The 23739-nt window shown below is 48.1% G+C and overlaps 1 protein-coding gene and 1 long non-coding RNA gene across 5 annotated transcripts in view; one reads left to right on the top strand and one right to left on the bottom strand.

Annotated features, from left to right (window-relative positions):
- LOC101095395 (solute carrier family 22 member 4) overlaps positions 1-11885 on the bottom strand; it is a 43491-nt gene extending 31606 nt beyond the window's left edge. For both annotated transcript variants that reach the window (XM_006927585.4, XM_019831758.3), the window contains exon 1: positions 11282-11885. In XM_006927585.4, the coding sequence (XP_006927647.2) occupies positions 11282-11674 (393 nt within the window). In that variant the 5' untranslated portion in view covers positions 11675-11885. The remainder of the gene's footprint in view (positions 1-11281) is intronic.
- A 123-nt stretch (positions 11886-12008) lies between these two features.
- LOC109500470 overlaps positions 12009-23739 on the top strand; it is a 35759-nt gene continuing 24028 nt past the window's right edge. For all 3 annotated transcript variants that reach the window (XR_006598777.1, XR_002158025.3, XR_006598780.1), the window contains exons 1-2: positions 12009-12569; positions 13539-13643. This is a non-coding gene — a long non-coding RNA (uncharacterized LOC109500470). The remainder of the gene's footprint in view (positions 12570-13538; positions 13644-23739) is intronic.

Here is a 23739-nt window from a genome sequence, read left to right as displayed (position 1 = left end):
CTTTCCAGAAAGGTGGTTCCTCCAATTCCCCAGGGCCTGTGGGCTGTCACACCCCTAACAAGTCCCTGCTGGTAGATCCATAACATGAGGGCTTCAGCAGGAATTTCAGCTCCCAGCTCTTCAATTTAGTCAAGTCAGCAAAATTTCAAGGGAAGTTGCAAAGATTTCAAAGTGTGCTCAGTGAGCTTTCATATATATATATATATGAATGAAATATATGTGTATATGTATGTATATATATGTATATATGAAATATATATACATCCATATACACATATATACTGCAGGTACCCATAGGTATTTTGGGGGCTCTGGGTCAAGGGACTGCTATGTGTGGCAAGATGATCCAGTCTACAGGAAAACCTCCTGCCTCCTACCCAATCCCCCCTCCACTTGGTGGTAGAACTGCTTCCATGACATTCATTAAGCAGTTCAGTTCTTAATCCTCACAACTTCCCTAAAATAGATTTAAAAATGAATTCACATATTTATATCACACTTCAGTCTCCAGCAGGACGCATCCAAGAGAAAAGTGTAAAACAAAAGGCTAAGGAGTCAGGGCACACAACAGAGGGGAGGAAGGGTTGCAAAATAACCAAGCCAGGATTAGACCCACAGCCAGCTGTCCTGCCCAGGGGCCTGCATGCTTGCCAGAGACGCTCTGAAAGCCAGCTCTGAAGATCCCTGTGGCTCAGCTCGCAGGATCCCCATAGGCAAAGTGATATACTCGTTCTGCAGAATTTAGTTTTTCTAAGTACTAAGACCTGAGAGAAGTCTCTCCTGTAGACTTCCTTCCACAAAGGGGTCACGCTGTGATGTTGAGGATAAGGTCCTTGAGAACACTCCCGTCCTAAAGACAATAACAAGATTCATGAGGCCGCCTCTCCTGGCACCCACGATCCTGGCTACAGGCAGAAAGCCCAAGCATAGCTCTGCAGAGGAAAAACAAAGTGGGCCAGGAACTTGACTCTCTGTCCCCCAGGCACAAGCAGAGGATGAATCTGAGACCACGTCCAGAGTACAGTTTTTCTTCAACTGGGGTTCCTGAATGGGCTTCAGGGGAAAGGGCACAAACCCTCCAAAACTGTATGCCTGGATTCATGTGCCCTGTCATGCCATGGGTTAGAAGGCATAGACAGGACATACACCTGAATTAGTGGCCACCCACTTCTGAAAAATCACTAGCCAAAGTGTCAGAAAAGAGCTTGGAATCTGCCCCAACACACAGATTCATAAAACTGAGACTCCAAAGCCTCCTAACATGTTGTTTTGCCTGCTTTGTGTAAGAGTGAACTGAGGTTCTGAGACTGGGTTTGTCTGAAGTCATAGCAGTAAATGGGCTTGCTAGATACCAGCTCAGGCTTGATCTTGTACCAACCTTGCACCCATGTCATGCTTTGGACAAGAACTCCAAAGGTCAGGCAAATGAGCTTATTAAATACCATCCCCTATAATTCTTCATGGAAGACACTAGGACCAAGGGCAAAAGACCTCTACCACAGCCTTTAGCGCTGGGCAGAGCTGAGAAACTCTCAAGTGTGGTAGGGGTATTGATGTGTCTATTGTTCACTGTCACCATTCCATCTGCAGTCAAGCAGAAAAGCTCTTCAAAGAGAATGTGCTCTCCTTTGTGGTTTTTGAGTATTTTTCTGTCAGGATTTTGCCTTAGAGTAGGATAAATAAGACTTAAAGACAGGGGCGCCTGGGTGGCTCAGTCAGTTGAGGGTCTGACTTCAGCTCAGGTCATGATCTCACGATTCATGAATTTGAGCCCCATGTCGGGCTCTGTGCTGACAGCTTGGAGCCTGGAGCCTGCTTTGGATTCTGTGTGTCTCTCTCTGCCCCTCTCCTGCTCTCTCTCTCTCTCTCTCTCAAAAATAAATAAACATTAAGGAAAAAGAAAGACTTAAAGACAGAAAGGAAAGAGGAAGACTGTTATATGTGGAGCCAGGGATTACATGGCAAAGGTAGCGCGAGCAGGATTGGCTACCTGGTACAATCTGAAAATGCAAGACCCTTTGTTCAAAAACTATGAAGAATTTCAAGATGTTAGTAGCAGAGCATTACAAACAACTTTGGAGCCCCATATGACTGCACAGTTTGCATGCCCATAAAGAAGGCCTGGCAGTGGGTCGAGCCTGGTCCATTTAGGGAATGGAGCAGGACAAGTTCTGAATTGGGGTGCTGGGAAGGATGGGTTAAGGGTCAGCTCCCCATTGCTCTCCTACTGGAGCCCACACAGCCATGGCTCTAGGTCCCCCTTCTTCCCTGAAGAGGGGCCCAAGAAGCCCTATCAGCATCATGTGGCACAGGAGGTAGTCATGTGCACACAGCATCCACCTGTTGCAGGTTCATGGAGGGTGTTTTTGGCCTTTGGAACTCCTGCTCATACCCAGCAGAGGAAGGCAGCTGGACATCATAGCTACCCATGGTTCATTCCAAGGTTGGGCCCTCTCTTGAGAAGTTACTATGCCCAGAAAATCCGTTTGGAAAGCTGAAGCAGACCTAGTAATAGGATACAGGATTTGTAGACAAAGTTCCAGCTGCAGCTCATGAGACTAGAGTCCTAGAAATCAGCTGCCAGCCTAAAGAAGGGCCCTTTTCTCCATGGGGCTATCATGGAGGCCAGGCCCTACCTGTGACCAGCCCCTTGGGACTTGAGGGGTGCATCTTGGTGCCCCACTAGCCAGAGCCCAGGGAACTCCTGTGGTTAGCAATGACATTGTAGGCTGAGTGGAAGATAGTCTTAAAAAAATCTTTTTAATAAGAAAATGTTTATTTTATTTAATGTTTATTTTGAGAGAAATTTTTTAAATAAAAAATTTATTTAAAAATTTTTAATGTTTATTTTTGAGAGAGAGAGAGACAGAGAGAGAGAGAGCAGGGGAGGGGCAGACACACACACACATACACACACACACACACACACACACACACAGAATCCAAAGCAGGCTCCAGGTTCTGAGCTGTCAGCACAAAGCCCAAAACAGGGCTCAAACCCACAAACTTGGAGATCATGACCTGAGCCAAAATCAGACGGTCAATCAACAGAGTCAGCCAGGAGTCCTGAAGAGAGTCTTTTCTTAAATAAGACAGAACTGTCCCTTGGGTCTCTGCACATATGTGTACATACATGTACATACAAACATGCATAATGTGATTTGCTCAGAGACTAGTGGTGGATGGTCTGGTGAGGAGCTAGCTGGTGTTGCTCTGGAGCTGTGATTTCAGGTCAAGCACTAAAATTTCCAAAATATAACCCCCTCCTCCACACACACACACACACACACACACACACACACACACACACCACATTGGACACAGTGTAATGTAGGAACTAACTGGCCCAAGCTGTGTAGGGTGGGGGCACCAGATATGCCTTCTCAGGGTTACCATGTCTGCCTCATCCCCAGGGTCTTAGACCTCAGGGTCTTAACATTCCTTAACATAGCAGAGTGAGTCGTTGTAGCTGGGCCACCTTTCAGCTTTGCTTTAAGAAACAAAAACCCAGGTCACAAGGTAATAGAAGACGGAAGGCCACTCTTGGCATAGAAACGCATGTCTCTCATGCCCCTTCACAGAAACATTGACTATAGTGTATTGGGTGCTCATTGTGTGCCTTGTATTATCTCATGGGATCTCAAGGTTGTCATGTGAAATGAGTACTCTCTTTATCCCTACTTTATAAATGAGGAAATGAAGGCACAGGGCAATGAAGCAACCAGCTCGAGTTCTAGTGGATTGGTAAAAGGAATTGCTTAATTATTTATTCAACCGTCATTGAGCACCTGCTCTGGGCCAGACTCTGTGTGGGGCACAAAACAGACATGGTTGCTGCCTCCACAAAGCTCAAGGTCAAGCATACTTTATAGGACAGATCAGGTGTGCATATGTGCATGCATGAGCCCAGTAGTCCCGGGCAGGGCAGGCTCTGTTCTGGGCCACTGTGCCCTTGATCTCTGGCTAGAGAGAAAAAGAGACACCCCTTCCTCATCCTCTTTCAGATGGACAGAGTTCTAAAACCTGAACTCAATCAGGTAATCATTTTAGATAACTAACACTTGCACCAGGCTAGGCAAATGGTGTATATTCAACAAATTGTTCATGAATGAACGCTGAATGCTGAACAATCAGGTGTAATGGAAAATGAGTTTGGGGAAAAGCATGGTATCACACCCTGTCCTTTGAAAATCACCTTTAACCTTGAACTGTGAAAGTAGCCAGTCTAGCTAGCAGTTTTACCCTTTACCAAAGCCATAAAAGAACATAAAGATAAGAGTATCCCTGTGACCTCCATAATACTGAGAACTCCAGAAGGCAGCCTGACGTTGAGCAAAGAGCACAGGCTCTCTTGGGCTCTACCACTTCTGGTTGTGTGACTTTGGGCATTCATCCACCTCTATCAGCCTGCTTTCTCATCTTCAAAGAAGTAACAAGAATACCCCTTCCTGGGGTTGTCATGAGCACAGGAAATGTAAGTACAGTGTTTAACACAGTGTCTGACACATTTCAGGCCTCATTAAATGGTCATTCACTTTCTACTAAGCTCATGCCTTTGTTCTCACAGCAAAATCGTGACTTAGAACAAACAGTATGAATGAATAAGTAAAGCAGGTTACACTTAAACCTGACTAGCCAACAGAGATTCTTGGATATAAGAACTTCTTCGTCAGTGACCGAAAACCAAAAAAGCTTTTACCAGAAAGCATAAAATCCTTTTATAAATGGATATCAATCTCAGAGATTACTGTGAATGAAAAGCTAGCAATAGTCCATTTAAGAATGAAAAATAGGTTTCCATTGTGTCATCTTACACTTTTCATTCCAGGGGAAAAATAGGAAGTAGTAGTTAGTTAATAACAGAATACACATCCACTCCAATTTCTTTTTCATAACTTTGTTGTGACTAAGCTAGAAATTTCCCAGCCACATGATGGGGATGGGGGTGGGGAAATCTAGATTTTTTTTGTTCTTTGTGTTTATAATAGCTTCATTGAAATACAATTTACATACCATAAAATTCACTCTTGTAATGTGTACAATTCAGTGGTTTTCGGCATTATTTGAAGAGTTGTGCAGCCATCAGCACTATCTAATTTGAGAACATTTTCAGCACCTCTGAAAGAAACCCCATACCCATGAACAGTCACTTCCCATTCTCTTTCCTCGGCCTCTGGCAACCACTAATATATTTTCTGTCTCTAAGGATTTGCCAATTCTGGACATTTAATTTAAGTGGAACTATACAATATGTAGTATTTTGTGACTGGCTTCTTTCACTCAGCATAATGTTTTCAAGGTTCATTCATGTTGTTTTAGCATGTATCAGTACTTCTTTCCTTTTTACAGTTGAATAATATACCACTGTATGGATAGACTACATTTTACTTAGCAGTCATCAGTTGATAGACAATGGGGTTGTTTCCACTTTATGGCTTTTATGAATAATGATGCCATGGGGGTGCCTGGGTGGCTCAGTTGGTTAAGTATCTGACTCTTGGTTCAGGTCAGGTCATGATCTCATGGTTTGTGAGTTTGAGCCTTGCATCAGGCTCAGCTCTGATAGTGTAGAGCCTACTTGGGATTGTGTCTCTCTGACCTTCTCCCCTCCTTCAAAAATAAATAATAAACTTAAAAAAACATTAAAAAATAATGATGCCATGAATTTCTGCAGGCAAGATTTTGTATGGATATATGTTTTCATTTTTCTTGGGTATATACATAGGAGTGGAACTGCTAGGTCATGATAAATCTACATTTAACCTTTCAAGAAACTCCCAAACTATTTTCTAAAGTGGCTGCACCATTTTACAATCCCAACAGCAATGAACAAGGGTTTCAGTTCTCCATCTTCCTACCAACACTTGTTATTGTATGTCATTTTAACTCTAACCATCCCAACGGGTGTTAAGTGTCTCATTGTGGTTTCAATTTTCATTTCCCTTATGACTAATAATACTGAACAAATTTTGTGTTGAATCTATAGATAAATTTGAGGAGTGCTGCTATCTTAACAATATTATGACTTCTACTTCATGAGCAGAACATGACATGTCTTCACATTTATTTATGTCTTCCTTTTTTTTTTTTTTAATTTGAGAGAGAGAGAGAAAGACAGTGCATGTGCACACGTGAAGGAGAGGGCAGAACGAGAGAATCCCAAGCAGGCTCCATGCTCAGCACAGAGCCTGACTTGGGGCTTGATCCCACAACCCTGTGATCAAGACCCAAGATGAAATCGAGAGTCAGTCCTTTAATGTACTTAGCCACCCAAGTGCTCCTATTTATGTCTTCTTTAATTTCTTTCAAAGATGTTTTTCAGTTTTCAGATCTTAAGTTGTTCATTTAAAAAAACTTATTCCTGAAGAATAAGTTGTGAAAACTTTCTCTCAGTTGTGCGTTTTTGTATTGGGGAATATCTTTACTTCATTTTTGAAAGATAGTTTTGCTAGAACTAAGATTCTTGGTTGACATCTTTTTTCTTTCAGCATTTTGAATATGTTACCCACTGGCTTCTGGCCTCCATTGTTTCTGATCAGAAGTCAAGGGTAAACCTTATCAGGCTTCCCTTGTATGTCACAAGTCATATTTTCTTTGCTGCTTTCAAAACTTTACCTTTGTCTTTGGGTCTCAGCAGTTTTACTATAATGTATCTGTGTGTGGAACTCTTTTTGTTTCTTCTACTTGGAATTCTTTGAGCTTCTGAGCTGTGTACATTAGTGTTTTTCTTCTTCAACTTCTAACAAATGCAGTTATTTCCCGTGGGGACAGCTTCAGAGCTCCATTCTTATGGCCTACCTGTCCGCCTGGACAAAATCTCTGAGCCCTTGCTCCAGAGCCGGTAGTAGGAAAAGTGGCCCTCAGAATTGGATTCTGGGCGAGGATGGTAGCCTCTGCCTTTTCGGCTTGACTCTCCTGGGATGGAACATCTTACCTTACAAACAATCTGGGACAAGCACAACCAGGGCCCCAGTATTCTCAGCCTGTGGAATCTGGGCTTGAGCTGCCACTATATGAGTAGGAGCCAAGTAGAGGATGGGATTCCCCAATCTCTTGGCTGTACTCACCAGGAATAAAGCCTCTACAACTCAGAGCTCAGGGGATAGTGGTGGGGGGGGGGGGAAGGGGGGCACTAAACCTTAAAATGTCCTCAGTATCCTTCCTTCTTCAGATTACAAGTAAAGAAAAAACAACCATAGGTGGGGAGGCCTCAGTGGAGAGCTCTGTGGTCACTAGAGGCTGAACCAAAGCAAAAGTTTGAGTGGGGTGGTAAGGATGGGAGTGGAGGCACCTGAAGGAAAGAGAAGGGGACTCAGAGACCCGGCTCTCCCCCGTGCAGCCTGGCATCGGATCCACCACACATCTCCTAGGCTCCACTCTGGGAACAGAAGTGAGTGAGATGGGGTCTGTATCAGCCCTCCAGCACTGAGGGGAAGCTATGGAAGGTGCCACTGTGAACCTGACCTCCAGTCCTACAAATACACAGCAAAAGCCGCCAGCCTCAGGCTATCTGTGGCCATCGCTAGGGCATGTGAGTCAACCTGGCCCTTCCCAAGAGCCTCCAATCTCTCTCCACCATCTCTACTCCAAATGTGTGCTTTTCTTGCTCTTCTTTTGGGCTCCAGAGACATACTTAAAACCAGACCAAAGTTTCAGATAACAAGGCAGCCCTGCATTAGCCCGGAATATGAAGTGAATTTAGCTTGCTGCCAGGACGAAATTATCGTCCACTCAGAGGCATGTGCAGCTCCTGTGACCCACCCTGCCAGAGCCTTGTTTATGTCAATACACCACCCTACCTCTTGGACTCTGTGTGAGCGTTCTGTTGTACACCAGGAGGGATGGACAAAGTTTGTTTATCCAGAAACTTGGCAGGAGATGTGGGTGAAGAAGCCTCCGGACAAAAGCACATTCTGAGATCCTGGTGGCCATTGTCAGAGGAGCACAGCTGAGAGGCAACGCACAAACTGTTTGGGGTGAGGCAGCTGATAAACAAACAGGGAAGCAATTTCAGATCAGAGCTAGGGGAAGCCCCTGAGTCTCTTTTATTTGTTTTCTGTGCAAGATCTTTCTGAAAATCTCGCTGGTGTTGGCTGGAGGCGTAGATCCCATACCTTGTCCCCTCTGGAATGTGACAGAGAGCTAGAGTGTGAACTTGGTTAATAATATTCAGGCTGTCCTGACAGCCAAGCTGCTAGTCTCTACACTCACCAGCAGCATTTCCTGGTAGCTTCTAGGCCTGACAGAAAGAAAACTGCATAAGCCTGCCTACTGCTCAAAGTTTTCACCTTTGCCAGAGGCCACCCAGGCCTCAGAGGAGGCACATCCTGTGGTATGTAGTCCCATGTGGTAGCAACCAGATATCAACCTTAGTCTATTTCATCGTCCCTCCTCTGCTACTCCCAATGCCTCCCATAAGCGCCCTATTAGCAGAGGATGAGGCCCTCATGTTCCTACCTCATACTTTTGGGTTATGGGTGGAGAATCAGTGTGTCCTCCTCTGTCTGTGCCCTGACCCCAGGTCCCAGGAAAGATGGCACGAGTCTAGTGCCCCTAGAGGCCCAGGCCCTTTGCTGGAGGCTGTATCATGCTCAAGGGCATAGCCACCAGCAGCTCCACCCACGGATTCCTAAAGGATGCAGCCAACTTCAGGAGAGGACAGAAGCCTGGATGATGGAGCAGCATGCCCGCCTCAGGCCACTGGCGGCCTGCCACAGAAAGCTGGTCCTTACCAAAAAAAGGCTCTCACAGGGCCTCTGGAGCATGGGGCCTAGGGGAAGTGGTACCCAGCTCAGAAGTGACTGCCTAGTTTTCCCAACTTGTAAACTACTTGTAATCTTGTGAGGAACTCCCATACTGTTTTTCATAGTGGCTACACCTTTTTACACTCCTACCAACAGTGCACAAGAATTCCAATTTCTCCGTATAACAGCCATCCTAATGGGTGTGAGGTGATATCTCACTGTGGTGTTGATTACATTTCCTTACTGATTAGTAATGTCGAGCAGATTTTCACATGCTTGTATCTCCTCTCGTAGTTAAGGAAACTGAGGCTTTGAAAAGTGATGTAACTGCTGAAGTCAGCCAAATGGCTAGGGGTGGGGTCAGAACTGGCCCTCCAGTCTGACTCCAGAACTTCTTCTTGTGTCACCATCTCTCTGTGGAGAACCACCTCCCCCTACTCACCTACTCAGAGGTGCTTCTCCTCTCCTTCCTCCCAAACACCAGTATCCATTTGTCTTTTATTTTACTCTTCCACCAAAAAAGAAGCAAGGAAGGGAAAGCCTGCTGAGAAAAGCAAACCCTTTTCCTGCGTGTGAGTGTGTGATGATGTGCATCCCCAGAGGTGCCCACAGGATCCTTTAGTAGGGCACAACAGGGGGAGCTATGGCGTTGAAGGTGAGCAGCTACCCACCCTTCACACCATGAGGTCAATGACACCAGCGAGGAAGAGAAAAGAGTTCAGATCAGCTTTTAGGGGGGCTCCAGCTAGTGGGGCCAGCTTTAGCTCAAGTTCCAGGAATTGAGGTGGAGTGAACTGATCCCCAGTCTTAGATACCCCAGGACCAGGCTGTGGGAAGGGGGTGGGCACTAGGAGCCCCTGCTAGGGGATCAATGCCAGAGAAGCACAGTCACTTCAGGGTCCAAGGTAGGCCTGGTGGCAATGCTGGGGGATCCAGAGGTGGGTCACAGGCTGAGCCCACTTTCCACAGGTCCTATAGATCCTGTAGCCACCACCCCTGGCTGGCCACCAGTCTCTTGCCAAGGAAACTCCCACAGATTCCTCACTGGTCTTCTTGCTTTTCATAGCAGCTAGAGTAAGCTTCTGCTGAAAACCCAAATCTGGCCATGTTACCCCTTGCTTAGAACCCTTATTATTTCCTCACTGCTCTCAGAATAAAGTCAATTAGTCAACATTTTTACAGTGACCACTGTGAAATGATCTCTGTAGGCGTATCTAGCCTCACCTGTCATCCCCTGAACACCAGCTGCCTGGATCTACGGGAATTCCTTCCACAGAATCTGCCATGTTCTTTGCTTGGGCAAGTTCTACTCATATTTCCAGACTCAGCTCTAATTTTATCACTTTTTCTTGGAGTATTCCCTCACCCTGTTATCTGCACAGAGACAGTAATATACTGCTCCAGGTCACATAGCAGGTCAGCCAAACTTGAATTTAGGCTCCAGAATCCTATTACTAACCAGAGTTAATGTTAGCCCTCTCTGTAACCTGGCCAGTGTGCCCCAGGGGCATGTGAGTTTTGAAAGCAGCCCCTACACCCCAACTGTCTTTAGCCTAGTGCCCAGCATAAGGCCAGACATGGCGTCTGATGATTGCTACATTGTTCTGAGACAAGAGGATTAAGGACTAAGAGGGGCCACACTGGGGTTTTTCTTGGGAGGAACATAGAGCAGGGGCAGGGCCAGAAGCTGGGAAATCCTACCTGTCTGATCAACAGCAGGAAACTGGTCTGGGTATGCCCCCCTCAGAAGGACGCGGCATCTTGTGGCCCATAGCACATGTGAAGCAAGAAGTGTAAGGGACAAAGTATGTGTGTAGCCTGACTCCTGAAACAGAAGACTTGCCACCAAACCACTTAGGATCCTAAGGTGCTAATGGCATAAACTGGAACCCCTGCTGGCCCCTGCATCCTATGCTCAGAAGAGTCTCTGAGTCAGTCTCTTTATCAGTACGTTGGGGCCAGAGTTATGGCTCCTGTGGCCCCTGTAGCCAGTCAGCATCAGAAGGTCCTCTGCTCCTTTTCAGAGAAATTGGAGCCTCAAGATAGGACCCCAAGCTTCACCAAAATGTGTATGGCAGAGCAGTAGACCCTTTGATTCTTCCAGACCTCTGTGGCCAGGAAACAGGTCAAACCTGCCCACAGCCTGCCCTGCAACAAGGCTCTTCTCTGTGTATGCACTTGGGTTCAGCAGAGATCCCCACACCCCTCCTCCTGTGAGTAGCAGGAACTTGAATCAGACTGTACATCTGAGCAGCCTGGGACTGGGCCTCTTGGGAAACAATTTCATCTGTTGTGAAACTCAAAAAGGGAAAGACAGTTGGCGACAACACTCCCTGCTCCATCCCCTCCATATTAGACTGGACCGCTCAGGAATAAGCCTCACTCGAGCCCTGCTCATGCGCAGCACACACGTGTTTGAGAAGCATAACCCAGTTGCTTGCCAGTCAGGTTTGATTGCAAGTGGGAAACGCGGACCCAGGCACTGCCAGGGAGTCTCAAGGGGTATGAGGCAGATGAAGTATCATTCACACACCCACCTCAGTCACGATGGTGGACAGGTAGATGTCCTGGCTGAACTCCCAGCCATCCAGGCAGCTCTCCTGCTCCAGTTGCTCCAGATCCACATCGCGCCCCGGCTCCAGCCCCAGTGCCGAGAAGTTGGCGATCGCCGCCAGCCGGTAGCGCCGGCAGCTGTGAGGCACCTCGCGACCGTCCTGCAGCCGCAGCGGGATACTGTGGTTGCGCCACGCGCTGCTCAGGTTCGCGGTGTCGGGCACCCGGCAGCGGTGCTCCGGGGTGGCGGCCAGGAACACGACTGACATTCCATTGAAGCCATTGGGGATGATGCTGGCGCTGAGCAGGAAGAAGATGAGGCGCTGGAAGGGCCCCCACTCGCCCAGGAAGGCCGTCACCTCGTCGTAGTCCCGCATGCTTCCCACCGTCGGTCTGCCCTAGCAACAAGCGGTGCGAAGAGCGGTCCCCGTACCGAGTCGTGCAGCAGAGAGCGTTCCCCGAGGGTGTCAGAACGTTCTCGGAGTCGTGGAAGGCTGCGGAAAATTGGGGCCCACGACCGGGGAGGGTTCCCGGGAAACAGGCTGCGTGCGTTGGAACTCTCCCGGTCGCAAAGCTAGACGCCACGGGAGGCACTACGGACCACACGCCCATCTCGGCAGGGGCGGGGAGGGGAGTGGAGGGCGGCCGCGCGGGAGGGGTGGGGCTCCCCGCCTGCTCCGCCTGGTGCTCCGCCCCCCTGCCCTTGCGACCCCGCGCCTGAGCCGCCCTGGCCTCCCAGCGGCCCCGTGAGGCAAAGCTCCGCTCCCTCGCACCCTAAGTCGCCCGCGACCCCAAGTGCGGAGGTCCCAGGCCGAAGCTCCGAAGGGGAGAGCGGGCGAAAGGCAGGAGCCGAGACCGGACAGCGAGGTCTTGGAGAAGTCGGCCCTTGGCCCTCTCCGTGGGCGTCGCTCCAGGCCTCTCCTGGGGCAGGGGTCTCTCCGTGCGTGGCCCTTCCAATCCTGGTTCCGAGTTCAGGTGTCCTCGGGCGCCGCGCGGACGGCGAGTCCGTGGAGTCGGTGCTGAGGAGAAGCCTCTGTGAGCGCGAGGGTGACAGGAGTGCGACCTCTGCGCTGGCACCAGGCTGACAGGGCGCTCACTCCCCACCCGTCCGAGGACGAGGACGGCCGGACTCAATCACCATCCCGCGCTTCTCCGGAAAGCGTCTTCTGGCCAGCCTGGAGCTTCACCTTAAGAAAAGGGGGGAACAGGCCCAGAGCCCGGAAGGGATGAGCAAGGTCACACTGCGTCAGAGACAGGCGCTGAGGAAGGGAGGTAGGGGACAGGGGCTATCGGGTCGGTCCAGGATCCCGCTGGGGTTTCTAGAGGACTTCAACACGAAGTCTGGCCCTGTGTGAGAGCGCAGTAATGGAGGCGCTCTTGTCGCCACCTCTGGGGTCTGATTTGGATCTCTTCGTTCTCCCCATGCCCCCGGGGCTCTTTATTGGGGCTGACTGCCAGAGCCTTCTTGGACTGGAAGGCCTTTGGGTTGCAGAAGGGACCGCCCCCAGTCCAGGAACGGAGAGAGGGAGGAGGAGAAGGTCTAGTTTGGCCAGATCTGGCCGGGAAACCAGAGCAGGGGCCTCAAATAGTTCAGTGCCTGCCAAAGGCCCCCTGCTGTTGGTGTGAACTAGCCCAGGGATGTGGTCTGAGTCCTGGGGTGCAGAAGGCAGGCAGATGAGGTTGACAGGTTCAAGGTCCTACCTTTTTGGAGATTGTGTGCAAGTGTGTTTGCTTTCCAGGTCCTGGTTAAGTGGCTGAGGGACATTTCTGCCTCAGTTTATGTAGTTTTCAGTCTAACCCCTCCTCTTAGGCTGGTTTCTCATTCCTTTTCTCCCTTAGAACCTGTTTCCTTTCCTTTTTTTTTTTTTTAAGCTTATTTTTTTGAGAGAGAGAGAGAGAGGGACCAGGTAAGGAGTAGAGGGAGAGGGAGAGAGAATCTTAAGCAGGCTCCACGCCCAGCATAAACCTAGTGCAGGGTGCAGGGCAGGGCCCCAGCTCAGTACCTGTGAGATCATGACCTCAGTAGAAATCAAAACTCCCACACTTAATCGACTGAGACACCGAGGTTCTCCTCCTGTTTCCTTTTGTTCTGATGTGCTAGGACAGGTCTGATTTATGCATGCTAATCCTGCGAAATTATTAATAGCACATCCCTTTACTTCCAAAAGTATCCTTTAAATAATACTTTATGTGGCCATTGTGTTACTTAGCTTGAATCTCATCCTTCCTCCTCTCCCTCAGTATAAAAGCAAAGCCTGAGATAGGAATTTATGTGAAGATGGTTCATTTTGAGCAATGATCCCAGGAAAAGGAGTGAGGGGCTCAGAAGAGTGAATAGGAAAGAAGGTAAGGCCAGAAAAGACTGTGTAACCGAGGGGTTATTGGCACCAGGGTCAGTGATTATGCTGTGCTGGAACATTGGATCCTGAGGCCAAAGGAAAAAAATTAGTAATACTGATCCTAATCTTTACTTTGATCATGGATTTTTATATTGATTTTGATTTTTTTAAATGCTATATTAAAATATTATTTCTTTTGATTATGGAATTTCTTGGTGCCCCCTTAAATTTTCCATCTGACACAAGTGCCTCACTAGTTTCACATTTGCCTCAGCCTTTCCCCAAACCTCACTGCTATGGGTGACAGAGATCCCAATGGGACCTTCCAAAGAGCCATATGGAATGAGGAGGCATTTGTTTCCCAGTTCTGGCTCCATTAGTTAACTCCTCTGCACTTCTAGATTGCACATGTGTGACAGCTGAACAGGTTCCACCCAAGTAAACTGTTTGACACTGCCCATCAGCAAATGTAAATCCATACCTTGAGCCATTTTGCCCCCCATACAAAATAAATGCCCAAGCGCACTACTTAAAGGTGCACCCACTGAAAGGATTTCCCTTCACCACTGTCTAGGGCCAGAGTGGGGCTTTGTTTCAGTAAGGATCCATTTTTTGGCTAGCATCGAGCTAACCTGTCTGTGAGTGAGGGCTGAATATTTTTCGCCACTATTATTTGGTTGTAGAGAATCACCCCCACAAGACCAAAGTTTGAGCTGAGGGGAAAGGACTGGTATAGCTGAGGTAGGTGTCATAGGAGTCTGAGCCACTTGTTCGTAAACTTACATGAACACCGTGGACCTGCTCAGTCCTGTCACAACGCTACCATTTCTATTACATGATGAATTGCCAATGTGCCTGCTCAACGTTGTAAGTTGATAGAATTTGGCAATACTCAGTTAACATTAGACATCTCTAGCTGTACAGACCCTTGATGTCCCACTGCCAAGCATTTAGTTTTTTACTGTGGCCAAATAGCTGCTTTTCTAAAGACAAATAGCTTTCTGCTGCAGAAGACATGACCTTGCCCTGGAACTCTAGAGATCTGTACTGAAACCCTTTTATTAGAGCTTGTCAGAGGCTCTACCCAGCATCCCAGCATTCTTATCACCATGAACACCATTGATTCTGCTGGGTCATATGGACAGAATAGTAAGGAACCTTGTACTATAGTTGTACACACTGTAGAGCTCTCTCTTGCTCTCGGCTTCACTCAGAATTGGGAGCCTTCCAAGGCACTCAATAACTGGATCAGAGTAGTATTCTCACCAAGCACCAAGTCTTTATTAGTGGTCGAGGGTACAGGGTACAACAACTTGACTTAACCTTATAGGGGATTGCCTGGCATACTCCATACTACTGGTTCCCCAATAATTTTACCAATTTGCTTCAAAATACTATGGGATAGAAGAAGCAAATGAGGATATAGGTGAAATAGAATTGGCCATGATGGTGGATCTAACGGTTTATTTTCTAGTTTGTTTATTTTTATGTACATTTAACTCATTGCAGAACAAAAGGGTAAGAGAAAAATGTTACCAGTGTGGAAGGCCCTGAATCTTTTTATTTCTCAAATTCTGGCATGCATGTGTCTTACTAGGACATCTAGAGTACTTGATTATTCTTGCTCATTAGGTCATATTAGCATTATGTGATCAATTATGGACTATCATGATGTTTTAGGGAATATCAATATAATCAAAGTCACTAAGTACTATATTGTGACAGAGAGCATGAGAATTGACATAGTTCAGGGGCAAGAAAGTGAATATGTACTGCTATTCATCCCACAGAAAAGCAAATAGCTTTTGATACCCTTACTGAGGGATTTTGAAAAGAAAATCTTTGGTGTTGGTGCTAATCCTTGCAGCGTCTCCCAGGATGTGGTATTACTTCTGATTTAATAAATTTATCAAAAATGTGGGCATGTTAGAGGCTTCTAGTTGTCCCTACATACCCTAATGGCTCTTAGTTATTAGGGCAGGGAATAAATATTAGGGTCTTGCCAGCTGCTCAGCATAGCTATCCCAGTTATGCACTTAGGGACCACTACACTGTGGATCTTTACATCTATTAGACCTGTATGAATGAGAACTCTGTTTACCATCTGGCTTTCATGAGCCTCCAATCTAACTGGGGGACCATGACGGTGTTTCCCAACCCTTGGCATCAATGCTAGCTCATACTCTTGAATCCTTTGAAAGGTCTAGGACTTTCTCTTTCTCCAGGCCGGAGTTGATCTGGTAAAAGATCACTGCTATGAACTGAACTATGTCTCTCCCAAATTCATATGTGGAAGCTCTAATCCTCAATCATATTTGGAAATGAGCCTTTGGGAACTAATTATGTTTAGATGAGATCATGAAGGTGGGGCCCTTATGATGGGATCAGTGACCTTATAAGAAAGAAACACTGGAGAGCTCACAAGAAGGTGGCCATCTACAAGTCAGGAAGACTCTCATGAGGAACTGAATCCACCAGCACCTTGATCTTGGAGTTTCCAGACTTCAGAACTGTGAGAAATAAATTTCTGTCGTTTAGGCCTCCAAGTCTGTGGTATTTTGCTATGGCAGCCTGAGTCGACTAAGATAGCCACAGATCCTTTGTGGGAAGAGATTAGAGAAATAATTTTCATATATACTTTTGGCAGTATAGGTGGGTTTTTCCTTAAGGAGACTTGGCCTTGTTTTCAATCAATAGGCTTGGAGCCTGTGAACTGGCCTATATCTGGGAAATTTATGAGAAAAAACTATTTTCCATTGTGGCACCACTGTCAGCCTTCTGCTCACTAGCTCTTGATTTTGGAGGTGAGATTGTTACACAAGGAACACCTGGTCATCTTCCCATTTATTTAAGTCCTAGGAACACCATGGTCAATTAGCCATCACCACATAGCTATAGGCCAAAGCATGCTGATTGCTACTTTGGTCTTGTAATGACCTCCACCCTGCCCCTGTTGATTGTGTCACTATTCAGCCTCTGCTATTCTAGAAGCTTATCCTCACTGACACTAGGGGTCCTCACTTGTGCATTGTGTATTGCCTTAGAGAAGGGAGTCACCCGCTGTACTTGCCTTGGGAATGCAGTCTGATGATAGGTTCTCTGGTCTTGCATGATAAATATATGCTCACTCCCCTCAGCCTTCTGACTCCTTTCATAGAGTGTCAAGAAAATTCTGACTTCTCTACCTTATTTCTGTAGGCCATAATTGTGTCCAAGTGTCAAAGAGCCATCTTTGACAAAGGAAATGAAGGTGTTTTTCTTCATCCTTGCTTGGATGTTAAACCCAGAATAATGAGAGAGTGCTCCTAGGTTAATAAAGTCCCACATGTTACCCCTGTTTCCACCCAAACACAGGTCTTGTTTTGTTTTGTTTTGTTTTTCAGTGTGTATGCCGTTTCCTTGTGGATCAGGGATCATACTCTCCCACCTAGGCTGTGCTGAGACTTCACCTTGGTTGTTGGTCTGGAGGCAGTTGGGGGGTGGGGGGTGGGCAGGGAAGGATCTTGAGGAGGATAAGCATCATCTTTGGAGCTACTTGCCTCAGGAGGAGTCTTGGCATGATTCCCAGATAGGAAAGCTACTCTCCTATAGCAAGGGGAAGAGAGCTGCTGCTGTTGACCTTGAAGATTTAGGGAAATCTAGGAATTCAAAATTCTCACGTTAATTTACCCAGATGTCTCTATTCTGCGTTCCAGGGTCCTATGCATTTTCTATCAGGGCCATCACTTTGTCACAGGAGATCCATCTAAACTGTAAAGGCAGCCTTTTGATGTGGCTGTCCTACTCTTACAATTAAATCAGTTTAATCCCGGTTTTGATTTCCAGCACAATCTTTCCTGTGGCTGCAGGAGATGAGGGTCTCTTTAGGAACTGCCATGGAGACTTCCTGGCTTACACAGTGTGCCTTGAGTTTATAGTTGCCTGACTTGGGCCTATCATTTTCTTTTTTCAAGGCTTCTAAAGCACTTAGCAAAAGCTAGTCAACTCTTTGATCCTTGTAATCACCATTGTCCTCATGCATTCTGTGTGCCATAATTGGGGTTTCTCAACCTTGGCACTATTGAGGTTTTGGGAGATAATTCTTGTTTGTTGTGGGGGAGCTGTCCTGTGCATTTTAGGGTGTGTAGCAGCATCTCTGGCCTCTACCTACTGGATGTCAGTAACACTGCCCTTTAGTTGTGATGACAAAATATCTCTAGACAGTGCCCTGGGGAGGGGGTGGGGAGTGGGGGCGGGGCGGGGAGGGGGGTGTCGGGTAAAACTGCTTCTGGTTAAAAAACACTGATACAAGCCAAATGTTTCATTTTCTACTTGTATGTCATTCTAATCTACCATGGGTAGGAGTTTTGCATTCCATGCCGGGGATTATTACCAGCCTACTGGCTAATAGTTAAGTGACTCCTTAACCCTGTTTGATAGGTGAATGTTCCAGTTGTAGAATCCCTCCCTTGCATGTCTGCCTTCTATTTGGGAATGGATCTACGAGAACAAGAGTAAAGGACTGCAGAGGGTGACAGAGGGAAGAAATGCAACTGCAAGCATAGGGGTGTTTACGGTTGTGGGAAACTGGAGGAACGTGTCTCAGAAATGTCTTTCTCAGGTTCAGAAGTAGGCAACATTTATCCATAGGTTTTGATCCCTTCTTGGCTCAGGGGTGCCCCTTCGCCTGCTGAATCCCCCACACTTCCAGATTGCACATGCGTGAGTGTTGGGCAGGTTTCTGTGTGTGTTCCACGCCTGAGTGTCAGAGAAGTCCAGGAGCGCCACGTGAGAAGTGAGATCGGGCCACCTCAGAAAAGCTGGCTGCCGCTTCAGTGCCTGCAGTGAGCAGTGGGCCTGGAGGATCTGAAGCTGAAGGAGGAGGTGCCGTGTTTGGTCATCCTAGTCGGAGATGACTGGGGAGGATGCAACCTGTGCTGCTCCTCGTGGGACGCTGCTCAGGAGCATGAGAAAGGTGGGCCCCGGCTGCCTCATTAATAGAATGAACTCCCGCTTCTGCTGGTTCTGTTCAAGAGGGCCTGCAGTCAACAAATGTGTGTTTTGGGCCACTTCTTGGCACCAAAACAGTCTGAACCAGCTCAGACCCTTGCCCATGTGAGCACTAAACCAGTGGTGGAAGAAGGCAGAGGGATGAGGTTGGAAAGGTTGGCAGTGGCTAGAACATGCTAAACTGTAAAAACTTTTTTTTGAACTTTTTAAATTTATTTTGAGAGAAAGGGAGAGAGAGAGAACTTGCTTGAGCAGGGGAGGGGCAGAGAGAGGGAGAGAAAGAGAGAATCCCAAGCGGGTTTCCTGCTGTCTGCACAGAGCATGATGTGAGGCTCGATCTCACACACCATGAGATCATGACCTAAGCTGAGAGCAAGAGTCAGCCGCTTAACCAACTTAGCCACCCAGGTGCCCCTAAAAGTTCCTAATTGTTACTTGGTGTTTTAATTCTGAGGCCAAGGAGAGTCAGAACAAACCCTAATGAGATCTGTGTTTTAGAAAGTTCCCTCTGGTGGCCAAATTGAGAATGCAAGGAAGGGAGCTAAGGTGGAAGCAGAGACATCAGGGAGAATGTTCTAGGCATCCAAGAGGGTGGTGGTGCTAGTGGCCAAGAAAGATGGATTCTGGAGCTTTTCAGGTGGCAAGGGCAGGGTGACAAGGGCAGGTTTTGATGACCAGCCGGATATGGGCATCAGGGAGGGAGAGGAGGCAGGGAAGATTCCTGATGTGGGGGTAGTAGATGGACAGATTAGCACCCTTCAGAAGTGACCTAGTCGGAGTCACCAGATCATTGGTAGGGCAGGCAGTGCTCTCCAGGGAAGATGAGTACTTGTGGTTACCCTGAGCGCCCTTGCCATCAAGATTAGGTCACTAGTACGTGAGACTGGCAAGTTTCTCAACATTTCTGCACTCATCCATAAAATGAGCATAATAACTATACTTCCTTTCCGGTTGATGTGAGGATTAAAGAAGAGTAATATCAGTTCACTAAGGACTCCGGGATGAAGGCCTGGGACACATCAGCTTTTGTTATAGTTATTATACAACCTGAATCCCTTTCTCTAAGTCTGTGGCTGTGCTCTGGCTTCCCATGAAAACATGCCCTTAGGCCAAACATGCCCTGGAAAGCAGCTGAGTGTCCTTCTACGGCTGCTTTTTTGTCTGTGAGGAAGCTGGTGTGTGGTGCAGTGATTCAGCCTCAGAACTTGAATAACCGTGGCTGACTGGGGAGACAGACCCCCTCACAGGGCTGGTCAGTCAGGTTTCTGAGCCCGAGTGGCTCAGGCTGACCCCAGACCCTATGGGAACAGGTGGTGAGGCCTCTGGCAGCCTTTCCTGGGATTTTGAGCCTCTGCCTTCAACCACAAATGGTTGCAAATCGTATGTTAGATAGAAGCAAAGAAGAAATTTGATTTCTGTGGGGACTCAAATAGAGTTTCCCACTTGTGGTAAAGGGGGCACAGGAGGATGGTCGTTGCTTGTTAGAGAGGCCCCTTTATTACCCTCAATCCTTGTTAGACTTCCAACTCCATTCAGAGGGGCTGAGGAATATTGTGTGGAAAAATACTGAATAGTATGTGGGAAAATGATAAATCAGGAAATTATTCAGACTTGTGAGGAGCAAGTCAGGGTCTGGCCTGGGGCCCAATGGCAAGAGTGTTACCCTGGGTTAAAACGAGTAGTCTGAAATGGAGCCAGCATGCAGGTAAGCTGGGCAGGGAGACCCCAAGGCTGAGGAGGGGGCAGGTCACTTCCCAGGTGGGCAGAGGGACTCTGGGCCCACAGCCTAGTCATCTGGTCATCACAGCGCAGGTCACAATGTCCCCCAACTCAGTTTTTCATCAGCTGTGAGCTCAGGGCCAGGCTCTTGTGCCCTCTGGAAGGCCTGGATTCTTGGCCCAGAGGGAGGGCTGGCGTGAAGCAGCATGTGGGTTTCTCCTGACCTTAGTCCTTTCCTTGGATCTCAAGGATGAAGGTGAGGCAAACAAAGCTTGTTACACAGAGAACTAGAGAGAGGGACTCCATTTTCATTTCAAGCTCCTTGGAGGGTCAAGGAAGGCTGCAGCTGTCTGGAGGAGAGCCTCACGACCTAACCTTTACAGGTCAGCATGACTGCAGTTAGGGCATGAGGTGGGGCTGTCAGCAGGGATCAGCAGGGGACACAGCTTATGTGGCCTTGTGGGCTGGGATTGAGACTTTAGACTTTGTCCTAAGAGCAATGGGGAGCTATGGAAGTTTTAATAGACAGGAGTGACATAATCAGATTTGCATTTTAAATAGCTCCCTTTGCTGTTGTGCAGAGGAAGAATTGAGGGGCCAGACAGAAGATAGCGAGGCCAAGCAGGAGGCTATTGTAGCACCCAGACAAGAGATGGTGGGGGCCTGGGCGCTGGCCAGAACTATGGAGGCAGAGGGAAATGGGTTAGTTAGGGATTAGTTAGGGATGAATGCAGTCATGCCTACTAACTGGTCTCTCTGCTTCCACCTTTGCCCCTTACAGTCTATTCTCCACAGAGCAACTAGAGTGATTCTGGTTAAAACATAAAAGTCCAGGTCATGCCACTCCTCTGGCTTCTGATCTCAGCATAAAAGTCAAAGTCCTTCCTGTGGCTTACAGGGTCCACATGGTCAGCTTTCTTACCCCTCATCTCTCTGATATCATCTACTACTCCTAGCCATATTTAAAAAAATTTTTTTTAATGTTTATTTATTTTTGAAAGAGACAGAGCATGAGCAGGAGAGGGGCAGAGAGAGAGGGAGACACAGAATCTGAAACTGGCTCCAGGCTCTGAGGTGTCAGCACAGAGCCCAACATGGGGCTTGAACTCACAGAGTGTGAGATCATGACCTGAGCCCAAGTCAGATGCTTAACAAACTGAGCCACACAGGCACCCCATTTCTTCACTGTTCTTAGAACATGGCAAGCACGCATCTCCTCCCCTGCCCCACATAGCACCTTTGTATTTCCTGCCCTCTCTGCCTGCAGTGCAGTTTCCCTGGATACCCGCACAGATGCTCCTTTATCACCTCAGGTCTCTGCTCAAATGTCATCTCTGTGAGATCTTTCTAAATTCCATATACAAAGGGATCGCTAATTCTCTACTGTAATATCTGATTTATTTCCTTTGTGGCAGTGCTTATAATCTGTACTTACTTTATATTTGTTCAAAATGTTTTCCATATATGAAGCACAATGCCTGGGACATAGTAGATTCCTAGTAAATAATTGCTTGAATGAGTGAGTTGAGGCTGAGAATGCCAGAGGGAGGCTGTGGAGGATATAGAAGGGATCCAGGACTTACCTCCCCTTGAAGGTTTAGGAAGAATGCCAGCAGAAACCAGGACAGCAAGGTGAGGAGGAAGGTGGTAGGAAGCAGGGAGGCCACAATGTGTGTGTGCATGTGTGTATGTGTGTGTAGTGGGTGGGGAACAGGGTGTTGGCCCGAGGGTTCCTGTGCCTCTCTGTACCTGGCTTGGGGTCTAGGCAGAACGGATTAGGTCTGGGGCAGGCTCTGACAAAGGAGATAATAGGTCATGCCAGAAGCATGGAGCAGGAATGGACAGGGTGGGGTGGAGGACATGTGGATGCAAATTACTGACTCTGGGTGGGGGGGATGGATGAGCCAAGGCTTTGCTCTAAGAGAGGGGACAGTGGAGTTGGGCCTTGAAGAATGAGTAGTAGTTTGCTGGATGGAGAAGAAAGAATAAAGGCATTTTGAGTCTGAGGTAAGATCTGAGAGGTATGAAAAGGCAGGACAGATTGGAGAATGGTGGACTGTCTGGTGTAGCAGAGGAAGTGAGACCAAGCAGTCAGCAACATAGGTCAGAGAGGCTTTATTATTTTTTTTAATTTCTCTTAATGCTTATTTTTGAGAGAGAAAGAGAGCATGAGTGGGGGAGGGACAAAGAGAGAGGGAGACACAGAATCCAAAGCAGGCTCCAGGCTCTGAGCTGTCAGCACAGAACCCAACACGGGGTTCCAACTTGTGGACCCTGAGATCATGACCTGAGCCAAAGTCAGAGGCTTAACTGACTGAGCCACTCAGGTGCCCCTGGTCAGAGAGGCTTTAAATGCTAAGCCTACAATTGATACACCAGGGATTCTATCCTGAGGGCTCTAGGGCCATGAAGGTGTCCATGAGACAAGGGAGTGAGAGAATGCTCCAGCTGCCCTGAAATAGGCCCCAGAAACGGTTAGGAGGCAGAATGCCAGACACAGTGATGGGTAGGATGGGATGGTTGGGGTTAGGATACAGAAGATGATATCCACATCTCTGGTTTGAAGGCCTCTGGGGTAAGGATCTGAGAGGGGAGCAGGTTTGGGGTCAATAATGAGCACTCCATCTGGGCCAGGTGGGCTGGGGCACTCTGAGTTGGGGGTCCTGGGTCTGTGTTTCCTCCTGAGAAGGCATCTGCTGCCTTATTTCAGAACTGCGATCCTGGGTCACAGAAATCTTGTCCTTGCAGGGACCCTGTCCCACCATGATGGACTCAGTCAGGGCCCCTGGGCACAGAAGGTAGTTGGGCGACTGGGCCCTGAAACCGGGAGAGGATAAAGAACCCCCGCAGCTCTGGGCAACACACCTCTTAGCTCCTGTCCCCGCAACCTCTCTCCAGGATGCCTTCCCAGGCAAAAAGGCTGCTCTCATGGCTGCAAGCCCTGCAGGGTGGAGATGTTGGTCTTGGGGGAGCAGAAGATGCCACCGCGGCTCAAGGGCTTCTCAGTGTGAGCGGGTAGTCCTATGGGGTTTGGGGGTGACTGCGCGTCCCAGGACTAAGGCTAGCCGAAGTGGCTGCGGGAGGCACAGAGGCGGGTGGGAGTGGGGACCTGAGTCTCCAGGGTTTGAGCCTGGCCTAGGGGTGGGGGTTCGGTATTTTTCCGCCCGCTCCTGCTCCGAATGGCTTCCCTGGCTGCCGAATGGCTTCCCTGGCTGCCCGTCATCCCTTCGGCTCCCGCCTATGAGAGGGTGGGACGGGGACCTTGTCTGCAGGAGAGCGGGGTGGGGAGGAAAGCGGCAGTCTCCACCAGCCCCACCCTACTCCCATGTGGCCTACGAGTGAGCTCCTGCGTGCGGCCCTGCGGCCCCCACTCTCTGTCTGCTCCAGACCCGGTC

This window comes from Felis catus, chromosome A1, assembly GCF_018350175.1.
Source record: "Felis catus isolate Fca126 chromosome A1, F.catus_Fca126_mat1.0, whole genome shotgun sequence".
NCBI lineage: Eukaryota > Metazoa > Chordata > Mammalia > Carnivora > Felidae > Felis > Felis catus.
The sequence above is the reverse complement of the archived record's forward strand: the minus strand, read 5'-3'. Positions and strand labels throughout refer to the sequence as shown.